The following is a 16,418-nucleotide window of genomic DNA, read 5'->3' as shown; positions in this document are numbered from 1 at the left end:
CATAAAAAATCCACGGAAATTCAATACTTTCCGAGATAATTTTACACTCCGTGGGTACTACCTCCGGACATATTTTTCGAAGCAAAACACATGAAAACATAAGTACCCATTAAACCTGCTGTTTGTTTTAATCCGAGAGTAAATTTAGAACACAATGTAATATGAGTGGTACTGGAAGCACAACGAAAATAAACAAGATTTGCAAGGTTCGTTTACCCACGTAAAAGTTACATAAAATCGGCAACATTATTGTTTTTTTCTTACTTACGGGGCCTGGAAGTTGTTAAACTGAAGCCGGTTTAGTCACAACTGGCGTCTGACCCGACCCCTCCACTTAGAAGTCAAAATTAGATCGAAAATTATATCTCTCTTTTACACTGAGCGGTTTTTTTTTCTGGAAACTGAACATATCCAGACAAAAACACTTACGATTCTTCCTCATATAGCGGCTCTTTCAATCTGCTCCTCAGAAGCCGTCCCAGTCGCACCATCCTCCCAACTTCCACCATCAATTTCTCCCTTTCCTGGAAATACTGCTGGATCCTCTGTCTCTTCCTGGATAAATTCAAGACGGGGATTGTTGCTACTGCTTCACGTAAATCGCGAAGCTGATTGCAATGATCTTCCACTGATCTGTGTTAACGTGTTAAGCCATAAAGTGTCATAGAGCATTATAGTACCTATGAAATACTGCTGAAACTCGTAAACGAGTCATTTGTTCCTGACCAATACTGTGGATCCTTTGCCAGTTATCCTTCAAAGTGTGGTAGAGTTTGTTGTGACTATTTAAGGGCAGTTTGCAGGAGTGGCGAAGCTGCAGGGATGCGTTTAAGAGTTGGGAGCCATAATTGTACGTACACTAATGAAAAGTTCGTCTGAGACTTTATAACGCAATTTTTCGAGATGAAATACCTTAGCAGTCTCTTGAAACATCTGGTGTTCGTCTTTCTGAGACTGTATCTCAGAAACGGTACAGCCGACGTGTCCATGATCTTTTAACATCACAGATAAGATATCTTCGAGCCAGTTGTTGGCTTGGTGGGCGTCGGTTTCATAGCGGTCTATAAGAGTGATTTGCTGAAGGGTGACTTTTTGTAACTCCACACTGTCACTGAAGAAAATAAATCACCTCAGAAGAAATCCTTAAATCGTATCAATTGTTAGCCCTCATCAGTTCCGAGAGAATGGGAGAAGGAAAGCATGAAGAATTTTTAAAAAAAGGCGATTTTGTCTGATCCTACATGGGAAAAATCACTCAAATATCCTTGAAATTTTCCCTTTGTTTTTTAATATTTCTGAATCCCCGGAGACTCACTAACATCATGGAAATACCACACATTAAATAATGCTTAAAATTATCGCGAAATTTTCTCAAGTCAATTTTCATCTGAAACATCTCCATCGCTCACCTAAAGATATTCTTCCTTGCAACGGTAGCATCCAATACATCATGAATATTCACAATATCCTCGCTGTAATCAGCAGACACTTCCTGCCCCAAAGCATCTTTAATGGGCATTGACAACATGTCTGAGAGTTTTTCTCCCTCTCTTCTGAGCTCATGTTCAATTGAATCTGCAACAACGTTTAGTTTATCCCTGTTTAACTTTGTAATTGAAAATTGCACCTAAATACAGTTGATTGTCCCGCAGCTCAGCTAATTTGATTGCAGCTCTGTCAAAATCATCGATTATGGTGCTGTCCATCACCAGTGAGTCAAAGACTTCTCCAGTTTTGTCGAAATATTCCGAGACTAGTCTGAAGAACCGAAGGGAGGTGATGAGGATGTTTCTTCGCTTCTCCACTCTAAAAGATAAAGAATTTAACTTTTTTTAAATATTTCTGGGAGGAAAAAAGACCTAAAAGCGAAGCTTTTGCAAACAAAATCCATGAATTCCTTCTGAGATAGCAAATCCTGCTGCTGTGCTGATAAATTGTCCCCACCCTCAATGGCTCTAATTCTGTGCAGTAGCTCCGCGTATTTACCATAAGTCTCAAGACACTGAATCTCAACTGCTTCATGCTCTCGTCTCAGTTCTTCCGCTGAAGCAACGTCGTATCCGACTTTATGGTTCGAGTTCATCAGCTGCTCTGCAGGACCTTTTGGTACATTTATTCCCTTAGACGATACAAAACGTGCTGTTGGTGATATTTACCTAAAATCCAATTTGTGACCTTAACAATCGCCTTTTTCAGCTCAAGCAAGTCTCTGGTATCGCTGAGAGATTTCTCCATTTCACTCCAATTGGCCTCGATTTCCTGCTGTCTCTGTCTTATGTCATTTACAATGCTGTGAATTCTCTCGATTGTGTCTAGAGTGTCTTGAGGTGTAATTATCTTGTCTATGTGCTCAATTGATAGTTTCCTAGTGCGGTTTTCATACTCTATGTTCTGAACTAGTTCTTTGCCTGCAAAAATCGTTGAATCTAAGAAGGACCATTTTGATTAAATACCTGTCTCAGTAGCATTGTATACAAGCATCTGTGTAGCTTCTTCCATATCACAGCTTGTATTTATGGCTTCCTCGACTTGACTAGCTCTAAGTGCTTTGCTTCTTATCACATGTTGTCGCAAATCCTCCAATTCTTTCACGGTCACCTCGGCGTCCTTGTAAAATTCCTCCACTCGCTAAGAAACATGATAATTCCTAGTTAAAACACAGGAAGGGAAAAGACTATTTATATAGTCCCATAAATTAAACTTTCAAATGCGTTCTTCTGAACACCGTTATACGAAATCATTGCCTTTCTGACCGCTCATGTTAAAACCTATAGAAAACACACTTCTATAGATAAAACGAGTTTTTCAGTTCTTCAAGGCTGTTTTTTAATTCGTTAAACAAACGGAGGAAGAGTTCAACAATCTCGGAACTTGCAGACGTAAATTATATTTTGCACGAGCTTGATTACCAGCTTTCACTTTGCTGCCAAAAAAATATGAAACTGACCTGTCGGTTTTCCATCCATTTCTCATGGTTGTAAATCAGTCCTCCGCCCAGCTCAACAGGAAGTTGCGACTGCTCTACAAACCTGTTCAGGCGCGATCTAGGGATAAACAGGACCTGGAATTCAATTATCATGATAAATTATGTTAATTATATCAGGGGATATGTGGTGAATTGCAAGTTATTAGGTATACGAAAGGAATTTGCTGAGAGCGGATGGTCTCTAGAGCTATAATGCTGCTATAATTAGTACGTACGATGATAGCCCTAGAAGGATCCGACCTGACATATACAGCGTGTTTCAGAACTACGGAATCAAACTTCTAAGGATGGTCCAGTGCAATAATAGAAGGGATCTGAGTGTAAGAACCCATGTCCGGAAATATCTTCTCGAGACGCTGCAGCCTTATAATACTTTAAGACAGTTATGCGCAAAAACGTGTTTTATCAAGTTACTTTAATTAAATTTGAAACCTGAACTTCTTAAAAGCGTCTCATTAAACCTTCGACAGTGAATGTTTGACTGCTCACTTTTCTGTGCAAACCCATCAGTATTTGGATCGTTAGTTCGAACAACATTAGATAGGCACAGGTGCTGCAGTTTCGTGGCCCCCTAGCTCACCCGATCTAACACATTTAGATTTCTTTCTCTAAGGCCATATAAAGTCTCTGATTTATGAAACGCCAGTGGAAACAGAGAAAGATCCGATTGCACGAATCACTGCGGCATTTGAATTCGCCCAAAATGATCATCTAACTTTTACTCAGGCCCGCAGAAACCGTGTACGTAATTCAAATGGGCCCAATGAAGTTCAAGAACGACGTTTTCAGCAATTTCTGCGGTGAAACATGGATCCATCATGTGACACTTGAGATGAAAGAACAGTCGAAGCAATGGACTCAAAGGGAGAATTGGACTTGAAGGGAGAATCGGCTCCAAAGAGGGTGAAAATCGCTCCACCTGCAGGAAAGATGATGGCATCGGTTTTTTGTGATGCATGCAGGATAATTTTTATTTATTATATCCCTGAAGGAAAAACAATAAAGGAAGAATGTTATACAGGTGTTTGAGCGAAATTTTTTTTTAAACCGATTGCATTTGGCGAAGAAGAAAGCCTTGTTTCATCAAGGCAACGAACCAGTCTACACTTCCGTTATCGCGATGCCCAGAATCATTCAACTTGGATTCAGCATGTTTTCTTCACTCCCCTTATTTGTCAGATTTAACCCCCTCAGATTATTTTCTATTTCCAAATTGGAAAAAATGGCTCGGTGGAAACAGATTTGCCATTAATGAAGAGGTGGAGTCCGAAGAATATTTTGGAGCATTCAAAGCGTGTCACTATAAAGAGAGCATAGAAGCCATGAAATATCGCTGAATGGGAAAAATTTTGTCAGTCTCAAAGGGTGTTGAGAAATAATGCAATATTTTCCAAAACTTTTTTTGAGTATCAGGTCGGGTACTACTAGGGCTACAATCGTATGTAATAAGAACACCATGCGAATTCCCTTTTTCAGAGACGTGAAGGGGGTAGTGATGGAGAGGTGATGGCCAATTTCTTTTCAAAACTTTCCTCTTATGGTTCGAAAATCCCATAAAATCTCGAAAAAAGTTTGTGAAAACAGAAAGATACTGAGGCGATTCTTTCTCGTTTTCTGGAATTATTTCAACTGAGACTGATGGAATTTTTTTCTACAGTAAAATCCCTGAAAATTTTTTTTGAACTAATGCTTTTTCCCGAGAAGGTTCAATAGATTCTTCAAGTCATTAAGGAGGACACTGACCACATAGATCGGTATGCTCCTTCTTCTCTTGACGTTAAACTTCAATTTCAGCAATTTCTCCCCGGGAACAGGTACAGGAGGAAATTTTGTTCAGTGAAAGCTTATTTTCGTGTGGAGGTGGTTCTGCGTTCATTTCCCAATCAGAACATCTACCGTACCATCACTGTTTTGAGTGCCATTATTTTCAACCCCTGTAGCTTTAAAAATGGACTTTTTAGCCTGTTCCTCTTCTAAATAAACCAACAACGGACCACCATTAAAAAAATTTTTCTACGAACACTCAGCAGCCATAATAACTAAACTGTTTCAAGCTGTACCCTATTTCCATCGCAACCTGACGGAGCATGAGCTATGTGGGCATAGCATTATCGCCGTTGAATACCTGTGATTAATGAACAATATTGACCTATAAAAGATTATATCTATTGACTGGCAGGCACAAATGAAAATTTATTGCTGAATTCTTAATGCGAATATAAAATGTCAAGTATGTACGACTACTAAAAAGAACGTTCTATATAGTGCGAAAGAATTGAGTATGTGGTTACCTCTTGATCGGCATGGGGTGTGGTACAATTCTCAACCCGCTGTTTATCCCAAAATCCATCAGGTTTCAATATAATAAGTCTTTTCAGCTGCCCCTCAGCAAACGCCCCTAGGACCTGTTTAATGCACCCCCGGGAAGCTCGCCACGCTCCTTTACGAGCATCCAAAACGAGAGTAAATCCGGACTTTTTTGTTGCTTCGCTGAAATGCATTAAAGGAGAAAGTTGATGTTCATGCAGATATTCTGTGGTCAATTAACGGTATTTATACAAAAAAAATTTTAATTATTGTTCTCGAACACAATGACCCATAAAAAAGATTTAATCACTGCTCCTATGGCTTGTAATTAAGTAGTTACCTGAATATAGAAAGCAAGTATTTTACAGGTGCGGTTATCTGCAAGGAAGCAGTCTCTGGTGGTACTGTGACTAGGAATAATGGCCGACCTTCTTTATCAACGCCACCGGGGAGAGATATAGAAGAGTTTCCTTGTAGGCAGGACAAATCAGGTTTCTCATCCATGATCTGAAACAATATTAATAATTCGAAATTGGCCTACTTCTGTAAAGAGATATGCACGTATCCGTACAAGGAATGATAAATCATGTATACATCAAGCAGTTGGTGAGTACCTCAACTATTGAAATACATCTTGTACCTGAATATTACACCTGAGAGATGTTGTGGGGAGACGAAGAAGCAAAGTAATTCTATTTTTGGGATTTCTGGTGTTGACTAAAAACCAAAGAAATTCTATGTATTTGAAGAAGTTCTTAACAGGATTTAGATGTATCTCAACTCGAGGAAAGCGGGACTTGGGAGAAGCGGATAAATCAGGAAACAGTACAGCAGTTTTTATTTCCTCAAACTATTGGACACCATTGTCAATCATTTCGTTCACTGCAGTTCCTCAGCAAGATTTAACGATCTTCAGGTTCGTTTTAATCAACTTTAATTGATTTGAACGAACCTTGTCGATTCATCTAAAGTAGAAAATTTAGAGACTTATCCACTACAATCAATTTTCTCATCAACCTCTAAACATATCCGGTTGCATAAGCGCAATGTTTCCCGTAATAGAACATCATTCACGCCAATTTCCCTTAATGAAACTACCATGGTAAATTTGGTCTTGATGATAAATTGAAATGTGCTTTAATCGACGATTTTTGCGTTTCAAAACTGGGTCAAAAAAGTCCTACAAGAACTTCCTACGACCAACATTAAATGCAGAATTAATGAATCTTGCATTGCTCGTGACTTACCCAAAAAAATTAGTAGATTCCACTTATATATCTACGAAATAGGTGCGCCGACCATGTCCACGTAATTTACATGCAAACCCCTAATCCATATCACACCCGTCAATACCTCGGAAAGAGCAGCATTTCTGGTACTCCCCGGCACGCGTCGCCTAAATGATACGCACCATGGTACTGGAGATTGGCCGAGTCCTCATGGTCGTGGCTGCCATAGCATGGGCATGGTTGCCAAGTGTGGTCGAAAGCGTGAGGATTATTTACTTGCAGGAGACCAGGAAAATGAGCTTAAATGCGAGAATATAGAAAGAAATTAAGAAAACATGATTTTCAGCTGCGAAGAATTAGTATGTACTCTAATATTGAAAAATAAAGATCAACGAGAAGAAGAATAGAGAAAACTGAGAAACGGCATCTTTACCTTCATACCTCATATCAGTCTTAAAGAAATGTCTGCAACTCCCACGTTGGTAAAAACGAAGTCTCTAATACCAAAATGAAAAATCTCTGAAAAGACCACTGAAGAAGGAAAAATATCCACAACAAGCAGAAAAATTTGCGATTGAACAATCAAAACGACAAAAGAAGCGATTATCAGGAATAAGGGTTTAACAACCTTGCAGAACAGCATTAAAAATTTTATGAAAAAGAAGGAATTCCTGAAGGAATCTTGGGTGAAAAGGAATATGAGAATTACATAAAAAGATATAAGATGTTCCTTAAGACCAGCATAAGGAGACCGAAAAAGAGGAGGATCCTAAGGATTAAAAGCCGAATGATTCACTTGAAAATTCCTCAGGAGCTAGTTCACGACATAAATAGCAAGACGGGCTCCCGGAGAATCATGAAAGATAACTGCTAAACTCTTCAGAACGATTAAAATTCTTCTGAACAGGATGAGCGCCCATCATAACGTCCATCAAAGCTCACACTCTTTCTAGTTTTATTTCTGCTCGTGGTGAATTCGATGGTTCGATAAGTGCTCACGTTCACCTTTAGGTTATTTAATTTTTCAATTCCTGCAAGTGTACGTGAAAATCATCAGCGATTTCGTTAAAACGGCAGGAAATTATTCATGTTTTGGGGCTCGGCAACAACGCTTTCTTGAGAGTGTGTCACGACAACCACGAAATCACACCCATACTGAGGTCGGCAGCTTTGCCATCTTAGCATACGTTGAATGTTTGCTTAGTTTATTTTAGTCGTCAAAATCAAATGAAGTTTGTCCTTTAATTCCTCGTCATGAAATCGTAAGAGCATCGACCAAACTCCAGAGCACCAATTATTTTGCAAGTTCCTCCTCAAGACCGAGACAGCTAATTAACCAGGTGTACCTAACGGTCAGAATCGGTGAAATCGCCTCTCAATTTTTTATCAAATTCTTTTATTCTCTCCGACGATGCCTTTTTCATTTTCATTCAACGAAAGGACAGGTTCTTTTGCTGGTTCTTTTATGTGTAGTCTACGAGAAGTGTCAATAGCCCTCGGCTAATTACAACGGTACTGCAGCATCGATTTCTCGAAGCTATTTGCTTGACCACAACTTGTTGGAACAATCTAAGTAAAAACCTTTCATTTCTCTTTGAACTTCGAACAATGTTTATCAGAACTCGTACACTATTGGAACGTTATAAAACACAATTATGAAAGTCAATTGATCCAACCAAAAAGGGTGTAAACCAGCGCAATGTAGGGCTCAACGTTGAAATTCATATCCCTCAAAGCTTGACGCATCTTCTCCACCGCAGGAAGATTATAAATGTCTTCTGCAATCTTCTGGTACTCTTTGGCGTTGGCTTGCAGGCCCAGATTCCGTACTCCTGAACCGTCTGCAAAGAAGAGTTTTAGCTATGCCAGAAAAATAGCAAATTTAGGTATTAACCTGAATTGACGACCACCTTGGCAATTTCCCCAATGGGGAGCACCTTCTGGACGTCTCTCACAAAGCTGGACAGGTTTGCTGAAACGTTTTCTTGAGACACTGATACATTGAGACTATCTATGTGGTTTCTCAGGGATTCTATGGATCGGCTGATGTTGAGCTTAAACTAAAACTTCGCTTAGCATCTTCGAAATTCGCTAAAAATAAAACTGGACACCTTCAGGGCCATATCAGCGAACTTGTGAAACTCTGCGCTCTTCGCCAGAACCTCCACCAAACCCTTCCACTCCTCGCTTTGGAAGTACAAAACTGCAGACTTAAATCCCTCGTCAGTTTGCAAGTGATTCTTCTCAATTTCGTCAATTTTGTCCAGTGGGATGACCTGCAGAACCTGATCCACTAGGGATGAATTGTTGGTGGATGGAGGTTTAGTGCTATTTTCTGCAGCTCTAGTTCCGCAAATACTGGCGCATATTAGGGTGATAATAGCTACTTTCTGCATTGTTAATCTCAATTCGAAGATTATGGGACTTTTGCTAGAGCTAACGTTTGAAAATTAGACAGGCAGTAAATTGATGGATGGTTTCCAAGGATATGGTCTGCTTGCTTGATTGCATTTCCACATGAAATTTTCAGAGCGAGTGGCAACGGAACCGACACAGACCAGGTACGTGTTGGGTACCTCAAAACATGACGATTTGTTGAATGTTTTTTTCTTCGATTAATAGTTGAGGAGATGCTGACCTCCCGAGTTGGCTTGCAAATTTCTAAAAAAGGGTGTATTTGGGTGGGGCGTCAGCGCAACGCAACCAAATTTCGACCATGTGTTAGTCTTATCAACATCTTTAATTGGTAGAAATGTGAAATTGATAGATAATCAAAAAGGGTTGGATTAGGGATTAAATAAGGTCCAAAAGAGTTGAAATTTTTTTCTTTGTCAAGTAAAAAACAGGTAATGCCATTTAATAGCAAATTTAATTGTAAAAAATTTATTGCCTTTTAATATTTGTCTAAAATATTGTCGTTTTTGAGAAAACCGCATTTTTGTGTAATAGAACCAAACCACATTTAATGGAATTTTATATTTTAATTTAAAGCGATGCGGTTTTTGACGAGGAAGCTGTTTGTAATTTGCCAAAGTGTTATGTTTACAGCAAAAAATTATACAGTGACAAAAAATGTATAACACAACAAACTAAATTTAACAGTACAGAAATTGTTCAAAATGGCACTCGATCTCTTCCGCACATAAATTTTCTCTTCGCCAAAAATTGAAGTCTACACCGTTCAATAATTGTGAATCTTTTTAATATTGTCGCATTTAAAGTTCAATCGATTCCACAGGTCATGAGACTCGATCGACGTAGCAAAAACACAATTTTTTAAAGCCTCCGAGGGGACGAAGTCACGTTTACTCAGGTCTGGCGAGCGAGGAGGCCAATGTTGTGGGCAGTTATTCCCTCGTCTTATCCATCTACCCGGGAACTGCTGATTAAAAAATTGTACGTCTCGCGCAAAATATAGCTCCGACGTGCATTAACTACGTTTCACATTTTAAGACCAAAGACAGGCCTTCAAGGAGCTTAGGGCGAACATTTAGAAAAAATAATAAATAAACTTCTCCACTTAGTCTACTTAGAATAACTGGTCGTATTAAATAACATCCAGTAATACCGGCCACAATGTTTACTTCAAATTCATGGTGGAAATATTGAACGTAGACTCTCTTCAGCATATTGGTGAAAGTTATGTATGTTTATAATAATTTCTCTTCCGTGAAAAGAGTTTTCTTATCACATCCAATACTTTACCGCAAGGTAAAAATAGACCAATTTAATCTCCTTTAAAAATCTTGGGACAATGAAAATTTTGTTGCGTTGTGCTAACGCACTACTGAAATATGCCGTTTTCTAGATATTTGCAAGCCAACTTCAGAAGTCAACCTCTCCTCCACTATTAACCATAGAAAAATATTGTTCAACAAATGGTCATTATTTGACGTCTCTTAGACGCACCTACTCTGCGTCGATTCCCTTACGACTCACCCTGTATACTGCATGGAGAAAATGTGTAACAAATCTTGAGTTCCTCAGGAGCATGTGGACATCAAGTACTCGCTCTATGTTGTGTTCGGAATGTAATGAAAATGATCTATTCCAGGACGAGCTGGACGCAACCCGTCATGCAGATACCAGGGATTATCGGCTTTTTTGATTTGAGGAAGTACCACCTTTCTCCTATTTTTCCATCCTCCTTTGTGTACTCATCCACGTTTCAGTTATCCGATGGATCCCATTTTAAGTTCGGACATCTCAGTTAGGGGTCTGGAACCTTCGTCTGCAAATGTCTGGATAAAAGTTGAAAGAACTTCTAAAAGATCTCTACTCTCAGTTTCTGCATTAAATATCGTATGTCCCGCCAGACCCGTTAAAACAGAACCCTGCCAAAATAATGACAGAAAGCTGACCAAACTATCCTAAAAATATCCAGTGTTCGCCTAATACGAGGTCGACTCTGGCAAGCCGCTGCCATGGTGCGATATGGGGAACGCGCATATAAAACCCCATCCGCGAGTGAGAAATAAGAAGCAAGTGCATTGGAAAGCTGCAGGTAAATCATTGCTACATTACAAAAAAATGCAAAAAAACACCAAATTTTTACTTTTAAAAAATTAGAAAAAGTTCTAAAACCTGAGAGTCTACGATAATTGAGACAAATCAAAAGATGTCAGCTCCGGAAAGCCGAGAGTATTTTTAGATATTATGTAGATATAACGTGTAGGTTAAACTGGGACATACGACGTGTTAAGGATATTTAAAAACAGCTCTATGTTAATTAAAATAATTAGCTCGTTTTCACTCGAAAAATCTTTCAGATCGACCTACCTGTCCTGGCAAACCGGAGCTTTTGCCTGAAAATGAAGGATCTCCAGACTTGATCACCCTCCAATGGCTTCGCCCCCTCCACGATGGGGGTTCTCCCATTGCAGGTTACTTAGTGGAGCATCGCAGAGTGGGTTCACCCCATTGGGTGCGCGCCACTCCTCTACCTGTACCCTTTCCTGAAATCACCCTCAGTGGGCTGGAACCAGGGTAGGTATCATCGTTTGTGTGTTACTTTTGAAAGAAAAGTGTTTTCAGGTGGCGATATCAGTTCAGAGTCAGTGCCGAAAATGCTGTCGGATACTCCATCCCCTCAGAAATTTCCGATCCGATTACAGTAACTTTACAACGATCGGCGATTACTTCACCGAAATTCACGCAAGACGTTGCTGATACTGTGGCTCTGGAGAACGAAAAATGCGAGTTTGTTGCTTATTTTCTTGGCCAGCCTGCCCCAAGGGTACACTCTGCATACCCTTTCTCGTCTCAAACACTTAGTTCATGTGCTTCTAGATATGCTGGTTCAAAGATGACTTCGAAATCTTCAGCAGCCGACGAATTCGAATCTTGACCGAGCACGATAGAAGCGTTCTTACGATTCACCAGACATCTTTGTCTGATGAAGGCGAAATTAAGTGTACAGCAACAAATAGGGCTGGACATGTCACAACTAAAGCAAGACTGACCGTCGAGGCTCCACCAAGTGTGAGGCTATCTCGAAATTATGAAGAGGGATTGTTGTTTGAAATTGGTAAGTTGAGGTTCAGTCAGAGACTCAGCTGAGATAAATTCAGCTCAGGTTTGTCTAACTTCTTTAATTTAATTATTCATCGTTTGGTAATTTTTAAGAAGATAATTGGGGAGTTGGGAAAAGGGCAGCAGAGTTCGAAACAGGATTTCTAGACATTCTGGTGAATGCGCGCTATCTCCTTCGTTCTAAATTTTATAGAATAGAATATTTTTTTATCCATTTAGCTGCCATCAATTCCATTAATCTTTTCCAGGGTCATCTATGTTATAGGCAAAATATGTCATTTGTAATTAGAAAGAAAATTTTTGAACTATATCGAACTGAAAAAAGCGGAAGAACAAAGGCTAAAAGTACAACTTTAGAAAAAAATTGGTGAAATTAAATACTAAAACAACAAACTTGGATTAATTATTGGCAAAACTTAGAAAGGGTCAGAAATCCTCTGATTAAGATTATTTTAATGCAAATTACTGGAAAATCGTGGGCAAAATTTGGCCGAGTTAAACAATCCTTCGAATAAAATCAGATTAATTTGGGGTTTTACTAAATTTGAAAAAATCTGGAATTTCTTTCTTCGAACAAAATCAGGTAAATTTAAATTGTTGAGAAAAATTTGGGTAACGAGAAATTCGTGCGTGATATCTGGTCTTTTAGGTGAACTCATTCGCCTAAAGGTCTCAGTGGTGGGAAGGCCCACCCCAATTGTCTTCTGGAGCCACAATGGAGAATCTCTTCAAAACAATGAAAGACATGAGGTTGAATACGCAGATAAGACTTGCACGCTGAAAATCACGGATGCGCAAAGATCTGATAGAGGAGAGTATCAAATCAAAGCAGCAAACCAACTTGGATCTGACAGTGCGTCCTTCTTGGTGACCATAACTGACAAACCGACACCACCAGGTAAGAATCTCAATAATTAATTTTCCTATACCCACACTATTTGCTTCAGGAAAAGCCCAAGTGGTAATGACTCTTGGCAGGTCCGTGACCCTTTCATGGGCATCCCCCAAAGATGACGGTGGAAGCAAAATCGGAAACTACATAATAGAATACTACAGACTTGGCTGGAATGTGTGGTTGAAAGCTGCTACAACAAGGCAGCTGAGTACAAGATTAGGAGACCTCATTGAAGGGAGTGAATACAAGTTCAGAATCAAGGCTGAAAGTCCTTATGGCATTAGCGAGCCCAGTGATGAGTCGGAGGTGATTTTCATACCAGACCCAAAGAGGGGATTGACGCACCCTCCTACTAGAGGGCATAGTGCCGAAGTAGCCCCAGCAAGAGTTGGAAGAAAAAATCACCCTCGATCTTTATCTTCATCTAGGGTAGAATCCAATAAAGTTATTGGGCAGGAAATGCCTCCAGTTCGGCCTAAAAGAACGAAAAGTAAAAGCCAACAACAAACTCCTGAAGCATCACCAATGCTCCCAAGAAAGGATGTTATGTCTCAAATCAATAAAACTATCTTCGACCGATCTTCCTTGGCCAGGGACCTCGCTTATGGTTCTCCAGAGTTGAAACTTCTTCAACAAGACAGTTTTGATGATCAAGAAGAAGCTATAGAAGACTCTACTGTATATACAGTGAAAATTGAGCATATGAAAGAAGCACAATCTGCAGTCATCATAGAGAAACCCCAAAGCCCCAAAACAAAAAACAAATTAATTCGAGAACTCAGTGGAGCAGTCTCTGGCAGTTCTGAATTTATGCTAGTACTCTACTCAGATGACCCCACTGAAAATCCTGTTTTCAATTTCGAAGAAAACACGATAGCTCCACCTCTATCGTTATCAGCACCGGAATTATCAAACTTAGAGCCCCCAGAATTTCCTGCATTGAAATACTCTGCAAGTTCTACGGAGCTCCTTCATGAAAGGACTATGATGAGGCTAAATGAGGCTGCGGAAGAAGAAGAAAGAGATTTGGAACGAAGAAAACAAGCAGAAAACTCTGAACGAAGACTAAGCCATGAAATACCGAAAATCCGGATAAATTCTGAAGATAGTGATGATATTGTAGGATTGGACAGAAGACATTCATTGAGAAGGAAACTATCAGGTGCAGGACAATATCGCAGTAAATGGAACCAGAAAAGGCACAGCTTAAAAAATCCTTCTGAACTAAGCAATGAGGTGATGTCTCTCAGAAGAGCTCCGATCTCTCTGAATATGAAGAGAAGTGTAATGATGTCAGAGCAAACTACTTCAGAAGAACTCTCAGATCAAGATTTCGATGCTCGCAGAGGCTACACTCAATCTAGTTTTGAGAGATCCCCAGTAAGCATCAAAGAGGAAAGATCATGGAAGGTAGAATATGAAGAAAGTTTATCAGAAAGTGAATCTGAGACTGACTCGGATATGGAAAGATTTAAAATGGAGGTCTGTAAAACTAGAAAAGTGCAAATAGATACTGAAGAGGAGACCTATAGACCTCCTGGGGGTTTGAGTGGAATGGTGTCATTGAACAAAGAACCATTTGAAATTTTGAGTAAAAGAAAGGAGTTGCCTAATCCTAACTTTGTTCCAAAACCTATCCTTAAAAAGTCAGACTCTCCTTTAATTTCTCCAGCAGTATCTCCTCCTTCATCTCCAATAAAATCTGCTAGAGCTTTATCCCCCAGACCAGATATAATTTTAGACAGAAACAGAACTAAATCTTTAGCAGTTCCTGAGTTACCACCTCTACTATCATCCTCGGGAGATGAGAGTGATGATACTAATAAGCCTAGGACTAGATCATTGTCTCTCAGCCTTATGCAAGCAAAAAAAGAACCTACAAAACCGAAAACACAAATCACAGCTACTTTACCCAGTGTTGCTACTGTAGCAGAGATTTCTGGGATCACTGCTGCAAGCATAGTGATTCCCAACAAACTCTTGGACAAAAAGAACAATGAGGAAGAATCCAGAGTTATGGCGGATCATTATGATCATATATTGAAGAGTGTTGGTCAGAGGAGGAGAAGTAATCCAATATTGGATAGAGATGAGTTAATGAAAGCTGCTCGGGGGTTAGAAACTCCACAGGATGAGGAGTTGAGCAGCAAAGAACAAACACCTTCCAAGGAGAATTTAAGCCAAGATAGTGGGTATCAAAGTGTGTCCGGTTATCGGAGAAGTAGTTTTACTGATCACTATGATTCTTTCCCAATATTCCGTTCCCCTGTAAGGACAGTAGAGGCTCCTAAGCCCGTAATCAAAGAGAGAAGTCCTGAACCAAAACCCAAAAATGTGAGAAGATCCAGTGATTTTGGTTCTCAAACTAAAGTGTCCCTTAGAAGGGATAGTGGAGCAGGACTGTCGCAGCTTCGCAGAGATAGCGGTGCAAGTTCATCACAGCCTCGCAAAGATAGCGGTGCAGGTTTACCACAGCTTCGTAGAGATAGCGGAGCTGGAGTGCAACTAGGCAACTTTGCCAGCACTCCCAAATCTGTAAACTCGGGATCAAACTCTATACACTCCTCCAGGCGATCCTCTTTAACTACCCCATCGGGAAAAAGAGCTGTGAGTAGGTCCAAATCGCCGAATAAACGAGGAACTAGCGTCGCCCGAAAACCTGCTACGATATCTCCTGCAAGACCAGAAAATTGGAACGATGATAGAAGAGCTTCTCCGTACAGTCGAAAATCCAGTCCAAGTCCCAGGACAACCAGACGACTGATGCTTAAGGAGATCACTACTCAAACCTCTGGATTCCTGGATTCATTTGATGGATCAGGCCTCGATAAAAAAAAGCAAGATGAACTGGCAGTTAGGGCGGAAGTTCAAGTTAGAACTGCTGTAGACTGGTTGCTGGACTTGGCAATGTTTGCGGTGGCTTGCTGGCTCTATTTGTTCCAGAACGAGTTATTGGCCATACCAGTTTTGGTTGTCATGGTTTACAGGCAGCTAAAGGAGGAAATCAGAAAGAGGACTCCTTCTTGGGTGGTCAAGAAGTTCCGAAAGAAGTCAAGCACCAATAATTAGTTTAGTGGATAAGCAGATTTCTACTATAGTTTTTGAATATGTTCAGATCATTTTGGTTTTGTAGTAGAAACAGCACATTTTTCCAAAAGTGTTATATATATTTTTTTGGGGTTGGTTGTCTTTAACTTTAGATTGAAGTCTATGATTTCGCTAATTTATTGTAAACTACTAGTGATAAGTGATTTATTATAGTATCTTTAATATTCCATTATGAAGTGTTATGTGATGTTAATAAATAACTATTTTAGGAAATTATTTCCGAGCTTCTTAATCGCCTTCCTTGTGCTTTTTGGCGACTGAAAAATGCACAAAAAAATTTCAGGCGTCGGGTTCTGAACCACATCGAGTCGTTGAACGAATAAAAAAAATGTGAATGCGCCATTTTTCATTTCTGGAAAAC

General features: G+C 39.7%; 3 protein-coding genes across 3 annotated transcripts in view; 1 reads left to right on the top strand and 2 right to left on the bottom strand.

Annotated features, from left to right (window-relative positions):
• The window catches only part of LOC136344957 (titin-like), a 156,383-nt gene extending 149,663 nt beyond the window's left edge, over positions 1–6,720 (bottom strand). Inside the window, exons 1-12 of the mRNA XM_066292892.1 lie at positions 6,541–6,720; positions 5,634–5,800; positions 5,278–5,476; positions 2,948–3,061; positions 2,454–2,628; positions 2,157–2,408; positions 1,860–2,100; positions 1,628–1,806; positions 1,410–1,575; positions 913–1,111; positions 681–859; positions 430–633 (exon numbers count right to left, since the gene is read on the bottom strand). Of these exons, the coding sequence (XP_066148989.1) occupies positions 430–633; positions 681–859; positions 913–1,111; positions 1,410–1,575; positions 1,628–1,806; positions 1,860–2,100; positions 2,157–2,408; positions 2,454–2,628; positions 2,948–3,061; positions 5,278–5,476; positions 5,634–5,797 (2,072 nt within the window). The 5' untranslated portion in view covers positions 5,798–5,800; positions 6,541–6,720. The remainder of the gene's footprint in view (positions 1–429; positions 634–680; positions 860–912; positions 1,112–1,409; positions 1,576–1,627; positions 1,807–1,859; positions 2,101–2,156; positions 2,409–2,453; positions 2,629–2,947; positions 3,062–5,277; positions 5,477–5,633; positions 5,801–6,540) is intronic.
• A 1,069-nt stretch (positions 6,721–7,789) lies between these two features.
• On the bottom strand, positions 7,790–9,041 carry LOC136344959 (uncharacterized). Its single transcript, XM_066292894.1, has 3 exons — positions 8,634–9,041; positions 8,417–8,582; positions 7,790–8,363 (listed from the first exon to the last, which is right to left on the bottom strand). Exons 1-3 carry the CDS (start codon positions 8,916–8,918, stop codon positions 8,185–8,187), a joined length of 630 nt encoding a protein of 209 aa, XP_066148991.1. The 5' UTR covers positions 8,919–9,041; the 3' UTR covers positions 7,790–8,184.
• Positions 9,042–10,888: 1,847 nt separating this feature from the next.
• MnM (myomesin and myosin binding protein) lies at positions 10,889–16,273 on the top strand. Its single transcript, XM_066292893.1, has 6 exons — positions 10,889–11,026; positions 11,292–11,508; positions 11,557–11,758; positions 11,812–12,049; positions 12,704–12,952; positions 13,002–16,273. Exons 1-6 carry the CDS (start codon positions 10,957–10,959, stop codon positions 16,016–16,018), a joined length of 3,993 nt encoding a protein of 1,330 aa, XP_066148990.1. The 5' UTR covers positions 10,889–10,956; the 3' UTR covers positions 16,019–16,273.
• Positions 16,274–16,418: the final 145 nt, after the last annotated feature.

This window comes from Euwallacea fornicatus, chromosome 18, assembly GCF_040115645.1.
Source record: "Euwallacea fornicatus isolate EFF26 chromosome 18, ASM4011564v1, whole genome shotgun sequence".
Lineage (NCBI taxonomy): Eukaryota > Metazoa > Arthropoda > Insecta > Coleoptera > Curculionidae > Euwallacea > Euwallacea fornicatus.
Note: the sequence above shows the minus strand (reverse complement) of the source record. Positions and strands in the feature narration are given on the sequence as shown.

Excerpts from the sequence above, each read along its gene's own strand:
- LOC136344959 (XM_066292894.1), bottom strand. The coding sequence starts at position 8,918 with ATGCAGAAAGTAGCTATTATCACCCTAATATGCGCCAGTATTTGCGGA. Across the intron at positions 8,583-8,633 it reads TCGCTGATATGGCCCTGAAG|TTTAAGCTCAACATCAGCCG; the intron begins GTGTCCAGTTTT and ends GCGAAGTTTTAG. Across the intron at positions 8,364-8,416 it reads CAAGGTGGTCGTCAATTCAG|ACGGTTCAGGAGTACGGAAT; the intron begins GTTAATACCTAA and ends TCTTCTTTGCAG.
- MnM (XM_066292893.1), top strand. The coding sequence starts at position 10,957 with ATGGGGAACGCGCATATAAAACCCCATCCGCGAGTGAGAAATAAGAAG. Across the intron at positions 11,509-11,556 it reads CTCAGTGGGCTGGAACCAGG|GTGGCGATATCAGTTCAGAG; the intron begins GTAGGTATCATC and ends AAGTGTTTTCAG. Across the intron at positions 11,759-11,811 it reads TTGGCCAGCCTGCCCCAAGG|ATATGCTGGTTCAAAGATGA; the intron begins GTACACTCTGCA and ends ATGTGCTTCTAG.